This window comes from Coregonus clupeaformis, unplaced genomic scaffold (assembly GCF_020615455.1).
Source record: "Coregonus clupeaformis isolate EN_2021a unplaced genomic scaffold, ASM2061545v1 scaf2598, whole genome shotgun sequence".
NCBI lineage: Eukaryota > Metazoa > Chordata > Actinopteri > Salmoniformes > Salmonidae > Coregonus > Coregonus clupeaformis.
The window spans coordinates 52,501-64,676 of NW_025536052.1; the positions used below are offsets into that span (position 1 = coordinate 52,501).

The window sequence follows — 12,176 nt, forward strand, 5'->3', positions numbered from 1 at the left end:
AAAAATGGAAATCAAATGTATCAACCCATGGAGGTCTGGATTTGGAGTCATCCTCAAAATTAAAGTGGAAAACCACACTACAGGCTGATCCAACTTTTATGTAATGTCCTTAAAACAAGTCAAAATGAGGCTCGGTAGTGTGTGTGGCCTCCACGTGCCTGTATGACCTCCCTACAACAATTCTGCAGGGCTCTGGCAGTGCTCCTCCTGCTCCTCCTTGCACAAAGGCGGAGGTAGCAGTCCTGCTGCTGGGTTGTTGCCCTCCCACGGCCTCCTCCACGTCTCCTGATGTACTGGCCTGTCTCCTGGTAGCGCCTCCATGCTCTGGACACTACGCTGACAGACACAGCAAACCTTCTTGCCACAGCTCGCATTGATGTGCCATCCTGGATGAGCTGCACTACCTGAGCCACTTGTGTGGGTTGTAGACTCCGTCTCATGCTACCACTAGAGTGAAAGCACCGCCAGCATTCAAAAGTGACCAAAACATCAGCCAGGAAGCATAGGAACTGAGAAGTGGTCTGTGGTCACCACCTGCAGAACCACTTCTTTATTGGGGGGTGTCTTGCTAATTGCCTAAAATTTCCACCTGTTGTCTATTCCATTTGCACAACAGCATGTGGGAATTTATTGTCAATCAGTGTTGCTTCCTAAGTGGACAGTTTGATTTCACAGAAGTGTGATTGACTTGGAGTTACATTGTGTTGTTTAAGTGTTCCCTTTATTTTTTTGAGCAGTGTATTTACATCTCATAGAAATACATTAGAGGAACTTAATCTTTGAGACAACCACAACAACATACCTAGAGCTCTGGCCACAGCCAGGAAAGGGATCTGGTCTATGACAGTGCTCCTCCGGACGGGCCCGTTGTGAGTCAGCCTGGGTCTCTTCCACACCACCCGGTTCACCCCAGACTTCTTTATCACACTGGAGATAGGAGGGACAGACAGACAGACAGGAGAGTTATCACTATGGAGATAGGAGGGACAGACAGAAAGACACAGGAGTTACCACTCTGGAGATAGCAGGGACAGACAGACAGGAGAGTTATCACACTGGAGATAGGAGGGACAGACAGACAGACAGACAGGAGAGTTATCACTCTGGAGATAGGAGGGACAGACAGACAGACAGGAGAGTTATCACTCTGGAGATAGGAGGGACAGACAGACAGACAGGAGAGTTATCACTCTGGAGATAGGAGGGACAGACAGACAGACAGGAGAGTTATCACACTGGAGATAGGAGGGACAGACAGACAGACAGGAGAGTTATCACTCTGGAGATAGGAGGGACAGACAGACAGACAGGAGAGTTATCACTCTGGAGATAGGAGGGACAGACAGACAGGAGAGTTATCACTCTGGAGATAGGAGGGACAGACAGACAGGAGAGTTATCACTCTGGAGATAGGAGGGACAGACAGACAGACAGACAGGAGAGTTATCACATTGGAGATAGGAGGGACAGACAGACAGACAGGAGAGTTATCACTCTGGAGATAGGAGGGACAGACAGACAGACAGGAGAGTTATCACTCTGGAGATAGGAGGGACAGACAGACAGGAGAGTTATCACTCTGGAGATAGGAGGGACAGACAGACAGAAAGACAGGATAGTTATCACTCTGGAGATAGGAGGGACAGACAGACAGGAGAGTTATCACTCTGGAGATAGAAGGGACAGACAGACAGACAGGAGAGTTATCACTCTGGAGATAGAAGGGACAGACAGACAGACAGGAGAGTTATCACTCTGGAGATAGGAGAGACAGACAGACAGACAGGAGAGTTATCACACTGGAGATAGGAGGGACAGACAGACAGACAGACAGGAGAGTTATCACTCTGGAGATAGGCGGGACAGACAGACAGACAGACAGGAGAGTTATCACTCTGGAGATAGGAGGGACAGACAGACAGACAGGAGAGCTATCACTCTGGAGATAGGAGGGACAGACAGACAGGATAGTTATCACTCTGGAGATAGGAGGGACAGACAGACAGGAGAGTTATCACTCTGGAGATAGGAGGGACAGACAGACAGGAGAGTTATCACTCTGGAGATAGGAGGGACAGACAGACAGACAGGAGAGTTATCACTCTGGAGATAGGAGGGACAGACAGACAGACAGGAGAGTTATCACTCTGGAGATAGGAGGGACAGACAGACAGGAGAGTTATCACTCTGGAGATAGGAGGGACAGACAGACAGGAGAGTTATCACTCTGGAGATAGGAGGGACAGACAGACAGAAAGACAGGATAGTTATCACTCTGGAGATAGGAGGGACAGACAGACAGGAGAGTTATCACTCTGGAGATAGAAGGGACAGACAGACAGACAGGAGAGTTATCACTCTGGAGATAGGAGGGACAGACAGACAGACAGGAGAGTTATCACACTGGAGATAGGAGGGACAGACAGACAGACAGGAGAGTTATCACTCTGGAGATAGCAGGGACAGACAGACAGACAGGATAGTTATCACTCTGGAGATAGGAGGGACAGACAGACAGGAGAGTTATCACTCTGGAGATAGGAGGGACAGACAGACAGGAGAGTTATCACTCTGGAGATAGGAGGGACAGACAGACAGGAGAGTTATCACTCTGGAGATAGGCGGGACAGACAGACAGGAGCGTTATCACAGGCATTTAGTAAGGTAGTAATGGAGTAGTAGTTATGATTCAGCCGGTCAGTGTCACAAAAAGCCTCTATTATCTTCATAGTGGCAGGCTCTGTATAAGGAATGGGGTGTTACAAATGTTCAATAAACCATTAACACATGCCTTATAAATGTTCCCTTAATGGCTTATTCATGGAAGTAGTGTAAAGTGTTCCAAAAATAACCTACCTTTATTTCAACTGTCTGGTTGATCCAGTAACCCTGTTATGGTATGTGAGCAGCACCGTTTATTGACAGTAAACTGCTGCGATGCCAATGACTAATCTGGCAAGAGTCTTAAAGTCACTGGAAATCACTCCAAGCTCACTCACTCCCTCTGTGGGAGTCACTGGCTATGTCCCCAAATTGCACCCCATTCTTTGTAGTGTACTACTTTTGACCAGGACCATTCGGGACGCAAGCCTGTGTGTTCCTTACCTGAAGGAGATGGTTCTAGAGTAGTGTGTTGTTTACCCAGTGCCTGTCCATCCCTCTAGTCTAGTTCCCCAGTGCCTGTCCATCCCTCTCGTCTAGTTCTCCAGTGCCTGTCCGTCCCTCTCGTCTAGTTCCCCAGTGCCTGTCCGTCCCTCTAGTCTAGTTACCCAGTCAGTCAGAGAGTTGTTCTGTTGTTTTACACCAAACAGGCATAGATGCTACAATGCTTTATCTGATTGTGAGCTTGCAGTAGAGTAGAGTAGACAATGTGGTTTATGCAAGAGAGAGAGCGAGAGAGAGAGAGAGAGAGAGAGACAGACACACAGAGAGAGAGAGAGAGACACAGAGAGAAGAGAGAGAGAGAGAGAGAGAGAGAGAGAGAGAGAGAGAGAGAGAGAGAGAGAGAGAGAGAGAGAGAGAGAGACACACAGAGAGAGAGAGAGAGAGACACAGAGAGAGAGAGAGAGAGAGACACAGAGAGAGAGAGAGAGAGAGAGAGAGAGAGAGAGAGAGAGAGAGAGAGAGAGAGAGAGAGAGAGAGAGAGAGAGAGAGAGAGAGAGAGAGAGAGAGAGAGAGAGAGAGAGAGACATGGTCTTTGGCTCGACCCCATTCCCCTGTCATAGGGGCTGTTGTTTTGGATGCACAGTCACATGAGGGTACGGTTGTGTTGTGGTTGTGTTGCAGCTGGGGGCCTTAGCACAGTATTATGTGTTGGTTAGGATAGTCCGCCAGACAAACAAAACATTACATTGTTGAGTTAGTTAGTTCTCGAGTTGGCTGGCTGGACAACTAACCTAGTAGTGCAGTATGTAGTAGTTAGCCTTACCTGCCCCCCAGCCCTTCGATGCGCTCTCTCTCCTTAGGCAGCTCAGGCTTGTGGTCCTGTGTGACCTCCACGGCCCTGATGAACTGGTCAGTGGGATCGTCCTGAACCCCTAGCACTATGGCAGAGTCTCCTACGTGGGCCACGTACATGCGGTCCCCCCGGATGACCACTACACTGGCCGTGGTGCCTGAGGTGCTGGGAAGCCCCGTGAAAGTCTTGGGCCATTCGGCTGCAGAGGGAGGAAAGAGGAGGGAGGGAGAGAGAGAGAGAGAGAGGGAGGGAGGGAGAGAGAGGGAGGGAGAGAGAGGGAGGAGAGAGAGAGAGAGAGAGAGTGAGGGAGGGAGAGAGAGGGAGGGAGAGGGAGGGAGGGAGAGAGAGGGAGGGAGAGGGAGGGAGGGAGAGAGAGGGAGGGAGAGAGAGAGAGAGAGAGAGAGAGAGAGAGAGGAGGGAGGGAGAGAGAGGGAGGGAGAGAGAGGGAGGGAGAGAGAGGAGGAAAAGAGAGAGAGGGAGGGAGAGAGAGGGAGGGAGGGAGAGAGAGGGAGAGAGAGAGAGGGAGGGAGAGAGAGGGAGGAAAAGAGAGAGAGGAGAGAGAGTGAGTGAGGGAGGGAGAGAGAGAGGGAGAGAGAGGGAGGAAAAGAGAGAGAGGGAGGGAGAGAGAGGGAGGGAGAGAGAGGGAGGAAGAGAGAGAGGGAGAGAGAGAGTGAGGAGGGAGGAGAGAGAGGGAGGAAAAGAGAGAGAGGGAGAGAGAGAGAGAGAATATGGTAAAATATTGGAACCTGCCCAGCCTTAGAAGAAGCCTTCGGAGTCAGACTAACCTACTTCCCTGAGGTCTCTGCCTGCAATAATATGGCCCCTGAACACAACAACAGTTAGGTAGGAACTAAACTTTTAAAGGTCCTGAACAGTCATTCTGAAAAGGACTTTTTTGTCTAACTACCAGGAAGTTTGAAAAGACAGGCTGAGAGGGCAGGGGGCTTCTATTCATGAGCTCGCCTTGACTGAAGGCTCTTTGAAACGCCTTTGTCAAGCAACTTGGGTGCAGTGAGCACTGTTGCAGTAAATTTATCTCAAGCAAATTTAGTGATACACGAAGCAACTCAAACATTGAAATTGCATCAATGATATGTTTTTCATTTACATCTCCCGTTTGTTTCTTGTGATGTGGTTCACAGCAGCACTGACGGATATGTTGACTTGACAACTGCGTCAGAGTTTTGAACGACCCATCCCCCCTTTTGTTCCATGCTGGCTGAAGACCTAGCTAGCCAGTAACTAGCTAACACCAGACACAGATGAAAGGGGAAACATATAAGTATCTTTGCCATAGATGAATAGGGTAAACTTTTAATTATATTTGCTGACACCCTACAGTCAAATGTTGGCACCAGTAAAGTAGCTATCTAGCTACATAAACCACGCCCCTCTGCAAACCTGCCTTCTCCGATGTTGATTACAAGGCGGTACTTATTTAAATTAGGTAAGAGAATATCTAGTTACCATTGGTGTATTCAAATGAAAATGAAGGTGATGTCACCTTGTCTGCTTAATAATGAATCCAAGTGTTTGACATGGGGGAGGGGACCAGTAACTTATGATCAAACTTGATCAATGTAGAAGCAACAGTCATTTTTCATACGTTGATCTGGTTTCCTTCAAATATCATCACATTTCATGAAAAACATGATTGACTGTTCATGACCTTTAAACTAAAAAAGACAACTTTGTCTGCCATCTTCACAGACAGACCGGCAGAACAGCAGGCCAGTGAGATCAGAGGAACACACAATAAAGGGTCAGGATGAGAGAGCCAGATGCTTCTCCAGATTACAAACAAGTAAGTAGTGAATTATGGCTGCCCAACCCTGTTCCTGGAGAGCTACCTTCATGTAGGTTTTAACTCCAACCCTGTTCCTGGAGAGCCACCGTCCTGTAGGTTTTAACTCCAACCCTGTTCCTGGAGAGCTACCGTCCTGTAGGGTTTTAACTCCAACCCTGTTCCTGGAGAGCCACCGTCCCGGAGGTTTTCACTCCAACCCTGTTCCTGGAGAACTACTGTCTCTATTCGCTCCAACCCTGTTCCTGGAGAGCTACGTCCTGTAGGTTAACTCCAACCCTGTTCCTGGAGAACTACTGTCTCTATTCGCTCCAACCCCTGGTTCTAATGATTAGCTGGTTGATAAGCTGAATCAGGTTAGTTACAACTGGGGTTGAGCGAAAACCTACAGGAGGGTAGCTCTCCAGGAACAGGATTGGGCAGCCCTGATATAGAGTATAGGGTACCATTTGGGACACATCCATAGACATAACAAATAGTTGCTGCACATTTTTGTTCCAGCTCAGCACTCAGCACTCAGCACTAACAAACACATGACTCAACTCATCGAAAGGGCTTGATTTAGTTGATAAATTGAATCAGGTGTGTTAATACTGGGCTGGAACAAAAATGTGCACATCCATCCTTGGGTTTTCCCAGGATGCTCCTTGTGTGTAGAGTACACTGTACTAGTGACTTGACAGGGCAGTCGAAGGAACCAGAGCGAATCGCTGATGACCGCCCTAAATACAACTGCCCTCACAGCTGATAGGCCAAGAGACTTGTTCATCAAATAATAAAAGAGGGGGGGGGAACATTCATCATGCCTCAGTGGGGGTGGGCGCATTGGTCTTTCCAAATCCAATAGATATGATGCATCATGCAGACTCTCCTTTACAACCAACAATATCAGATCTCACATGCTACCTGGCCTGCCTAGTCCAGTAATAAACCGGATTTGTTATGCCGTCGAGGTCAAAACAACCGTCGCCAACTCTTTCCAAACAAGCAGCTGAACCATTGTCATGTGTATCGAAGGCAAACAGAGGACGGCACCATGGGAAAATCCCATTCACGGTAGTGACGTGCAGTTCGTGAACGATTAGTTATTTTTTAACTACTCTTTTTACTGACTCGAGAGTCATGACTCGTTTTTTTTGAGTGACTTCGTTCATTTTAGTTGTTCAGTTTGACCTGCTAGTGCTGGGTGTTTTCACACTCCGTCCCTTTCAGACAATTAAAAACAAAATGTGTGCAGTATGAACACTCCAATGGAACTCAGACCCCTCAAAAAGAGCCCTCCGAAGCGAACCGAACTGAGACCAGGTCTGAGTCCGGTTCCCTTTTTAGGGCAATGTGAACACAAAGCTCCCCGGGTTCGCTCGTCATTATTCCCGCACCACACACTTGACTACTGCAACACAGTTTCCCCTGCCATAACTAGTGATGGGAAACCGAGGCTTTATGAACTTCAGCGCTTTCACCAAATTGTGCTGAAAAACGGTTCATTACTTCAGTATCTGTTGACAGTGACATCTGCTGGTCAGCAATAAATAGCAGCGTGTGACTACCTCATGAAGCTTGTTGAGAGAATGCCAAGAGTGTGCAAAGCTGTCATCAATGCAAAGGGTGGCTATTTGAAGAATCTCAAATATAACATATATTTTGATTTGTTTAACACTTTTTGGTTACTACATGATTCAATATGTGTTATTTCATAGTTTTGATGTCTTCACTATTATTCTACAATGTAGAAAATAGTAAAAATAAAGAAAAACCCTTGAATGAGTAGGTGTGTCCAAACTTTTAACTGGTAGTGTATGTACCGGTTGTTTTGCTCTAGGATGGGCCTCACAAGACTTGTTTGAAGGTCCCCCTTTACCAGTTGAAAAAAGGAATGGAAGTATATATGGAGACTGTTTAGTGACAAAAATATATATATATTTCCTGATCTTTTTTATATCTCTCTCAAATATGATACACTTCAGAACAAACTTCCTTTAAAAAATGTAGTGGGACTATGTGTTCTTCCATGTAGTGAATTGCAGTAATAGCAGTTAGGCCAAATTAAAATGTTCATCAAAAATGTTTTTTTATATACTTCAAGGGGTCTTAAAATCCTAAGTTAAATAGCAAAATGATCCTTGGTATGCCCTTCTTAAAACAATTCCATATAGCTAATAACCAGGTGGCGAATCGCATCTCTGCATGTCTGGCAGACATATCAGTGTGGATGACGGATCACCACCTCAAGCTGAACCTCGGCAAGACGGAGCTGCTCTTCCTCCCGGGAAGGACTGCCCGCTCCATGATCTCGCCATCACGGTTGACAACTCCGTTGTGTCCTCCTCCCATAGTGTAAAGAACCTTGGCGTGACCCTGGACAACACCGTCGTTCTCCGCTAACATCAAAGCGGTGACCCGATCCTGTAGGTTCATGCTCTACAACATTCGCAGAGTACGACCCTACCTTACACAGGAAGCGGCACAGGTCCTAATCCAGTCACTTGTCATCTCCCGTCTGGATTACCGCAACTCGCTGTTGGCTGGGCTTCCTGCCTGTGCCATTAAACCCCTACAATTTATCCAGAACACTGCAGCCCGCCTGAGTGGCGCAGTGGTCTAAGGCACTGCATCGCAGTGCTAACTGTGCCACTAGAGATCCTGGTTCGAATCCAGGCTCTGTCGCAGCCGGCCGTGACCGGGAGACCCATGGGCGCGCGCGCAATTGGCCAGCGTCGTCCAGGGTAGGGAGGAATGGCCGGCAGGGATGTAGCTCAGTTGATAGAGCATGGCGTTTGCAACGCCAGGGTTGTGGGTTCGATTCACGCGGGGCCAGTATAAAAAAAAAATGTATTCACTAACTGTAAGTCGCTCTGGATAAGAGCGTCTGCTAAATGACTAAAATGTAAAATGTGTTCAACCTTCCCAAGTTCTCTCACGTCACCCCCACTCCACTGGCTTCCAGTTGAAGCCCGCATCTGCTACAAGACCACGGTGTTTGCCTACGGAGCTGTGAGGGGGAAGCACCTCCGTACCTTCAGGCTCTGATCAGTCCCCTACACCCAAACGAGGGCATTGCGTTCATCCACCTGGCCTCCCTACCTCTGACGGAAGCACAGTTCCCGCTCAGCCCAGTCAAAACTGTTCGCTGCTCTGGCGCCCCAATAGTGGAACAAGCTCCCCCTCACGACGCCAGACAGCGGAGTAACTGACCACCTTCCGGAGACATTTGAAACCCCACCTCTTTAAGGAATACCTGGGATAGGATAAAGTAATCCTTCCTACCCCCATTTTTTTTTAAAATAAAGATATATATATATTGTAAAGTGGTTGTCCCACTGGCTATCATAAGGTGAATGCACCAATTTGTAAGTCGCTCTGGATAAGAGCGTCTGCTAAATGACGTAAATGTAAATGTAGTCAACCAGAGTTGACTTTATTAAAAGAGGACTGAGATCGGCTTTTTTACAGTAGGATTAAACACATTCCTCAGGCTCGGCGGCTCCACACACCTGCTCCGACTACCAACTGTCTTTGTAGACACAAAACATACACAGCCTCTGCTCAACAAACTTGTTTTGGGGGGGCTGCAGTTCCCGAACGACATTGTACTCATCACCCTCACTGCAGCTGTGCTCACCGCAGTCAGAACAATACATTCCGCCAATTGTCAACAAGAGTCGTTCACAATCTAGTCCGGTTGCGGACACAACTAGACCTCGTTTCAAATGTATCAAGAAATAATCTTATTTGTATGCCTAGCAATCAACAAATGTACATTGTTTAAAGCACACGTTTGCAAGTCTGTCACAAATAACAGCTCCAATAATCAAGCCCCCTATGGTGAAGAATCATGACTCGTTGGAGTTTTCAGTTCATCGTTCGCCGGTAGGGGGGTCCTACGTGCTCTGGGCATTACTGACTCAAATTAACGAAATGAGTCGAAAGATTCGTTCTTTTGACTGGAACGACTCAGTAAATAGAGCCGAACTTCCCGTCACTAATTCACCGAGCCCGCTTGTGTGACCTGATAGGTTGGGGGTTTAGAGAGGAATCATGGGATGTCTCTTTCTTTGCTCTACTACAGACAGGTGGCAAAGCGATGGTAGGTTTATTTCGCTAGCCAAGCCAGAGAACCCAAACCACACATTCAGCCACATCGAGCCTGTGGTGGCCATTTAATTCTTAGCGTTTGCTCGTTTAGAGGCTTGCTAGCTAAAATGTACGAGATGCGAAAACACAAATCCCAATAAACAAAACTAGCTATCTAGACACATGGATGATTATTTAACTCACGTAGTTTTTCCACATTGCATGGTGGCAGGCAACGAAACCTTTCCGAATAGCTGCACACACTTCCTCGTCATCCTTGGACCAAAAGCCCCGCTGTTTCTTGATGAATTCCCACAAATAGTCCCGTGCGAATTGCGCTGCCTCGCGGCCTCCGTGGCCATCAAACACCGCGAAGAAAGCCACTGAGCGCTGGGGTGGTTATCGCTCTTGATCGCAGCCGGTAAACTCTCCACTTTCGATACTGCCAGTGCCGCGGCTGCTACAACTTTGGTCCCCATTTTGTGTCCATGCAACTTTAGTAGAGGCAGATCGAGGATCGTTCAGTGCGTTGTGTGCAGTCCGATCTTGCTGCTCGTTTTCAGGCTTTTCCGGCACAATGTGGACCGTCGAGCTATTCCCTTTGGTCTCGTCTTGTTCGTCCGAGTTCAGCTCGTCTTCCCCCGGCTCGGGCTCCATTACAACCTCGGTAACATCCTCCATGTATTTCCTTCCTCCCTGGTCGGAGAAAACACTCACTCGCATCAACAATGCGTTTTCCATGGCTGTAGAGACGTCTTGCTTCAGATGCTGGGCGTTTAGTACCTAAAAATGGCTTCAAAAGTATTTTAAATTAAGTTTATGGCAGCTTAATGATCAATCACCCGCTTTCGGTCTTTGTTTATTTTCAAGCCTTTTAGGCACGCTCAGGAACGCATTGACGTCAGACCTATATCAACTGGGGGTAATGTCCGGAGAAAATAATGCGCCACCTACTGGATGTGTAAATCAAATTAAAATCTATTTGTCACATGCTTCATAAACAACAGCTGTAGACTAACAGTGGTTCCGATCGCTTACTTACGGCCCTAATCAACAATGCAGAGAAAAATAATACCACGAGGAAAATATATAGGCCTACACAGTAACAATACCTTGCAGCATGAATTGACATGTCCACCCAACCAAAGGATCAAATCAAATGTTATTTGTCACATACAAGTGTTTAGCAGATGTTAGAGGTTGTAGCGAAATGCTTGTGCTTCTAGCTCCAACAGTGCAGTAATATCTAACAATTTCACAACATATACATATACCCAATACACACAAAACTAGTAAGGAATGGGATTTAAGAATACAGTTGAAGTCGGAAGTTTACATACACTTAGGTTAGAGTCATTAAAACTCGTTTTTCAACCACTCCACAAATTTCTTCTTAACAAACTATTGTTTTGGCAAGTCGGTTAGGACATCTACTTTGTGCATGACAAGTAATTTGTGGGCAGAACTGAAGGCCTACAAACCTGACTCAGTTACAACAGCTCTGTCAGGAGGAATGGGCCAAAATTCACCCAACTTATTGTGGGAAGCTTGTGGAAGGCTACCCAAAACATTTGACCCAAGTTAAAGAATTTAAAGGCAATGCTACCAAAAACTAATTGAGTGTATGTAAACTTCTGACCCACTGGGAATGTGATGAAATAAATAAAAGCTTAAATAAATAATTCTCTCTACTATTATTCTGACATTTCACATTCTTAAAATAAAGTGGTGACCCTAACTGACCTAAGACAGGGAATTTTTACTAGGATGAAATGTCAGGAATTGTGAAAAACTGAGTTTAAATGTATTTGGCTTCCGACTTCAACTGTATATGGACAAGCAATGGAAGAGCGGCATGGACTAAGATACAGTAAAATTTATAGAATAGAATGCGTATATACATATGAGATGAGTAGTGCAAGATATGTAAACATTATTAAAGTGACTAGTGTTCCATTTCTTAAAGTGGCCCAGTGATTTCCAATAGGCAGCAGCAGCCTCTAATGTGCTAGTGATGGCTGTTTAACAGTCTGATGGCCTTGAGATAGCCGTTTTTCATTCTCTCAGTCCCAGCTTTGATGCACCTGTACTGACCTCGCCTTCTGGATGATAGCGGGGTGAACAGGCAGTGGCTCGGGTGGTTGATGTCCTTGATAATCTTATTGGCCTTCCCTGTTACATCGGTGCTGTATGTGTCTTGGAGGGCGGGTAGTTTGGCCCCGGTAATGCGTTCAGCAGACCGCACCACCCCTCTGGAGAGCCCCTGTGGTTGTGGGCGGCGCAGTTGCCATACCAGGCGGTGATACAGCCCGACAGGATGCTCTCAATTGTGCATCTGT

General features: G+C 46.9%; 1 protein-coding gene across 1 annotated transcript in view; it reads right to left on the reverse strand.

The window, feature by feature from the left end:
* Positions 1 to 10,608, reverse strand: part of LOC123488929 (protein phosphatase 1D-like) — a 12,451-nt gene extending 1,843 nt beyond the window's left edge. Inside the window, 4 exon segments of the mRNA XM_045219664.1 lie at positions 803 to 927; positions 3,930 to 4,158; positions 10,038 to 10,235; positions 10,281 to 10,608. Coding sequence (XP_045075599.1) covers positions 803 to 927; positions 3,930 to 4,158; positions 10,038 to 10,235; positions 10,281 to 10,578 — 850 coding nt within the window. The 5' untranslated portion in view covers positions 10,579 to 10,608.
* Between the last annotated feature and the right edge of the window lie 1,568 nt (positions 10,609 to 12,176).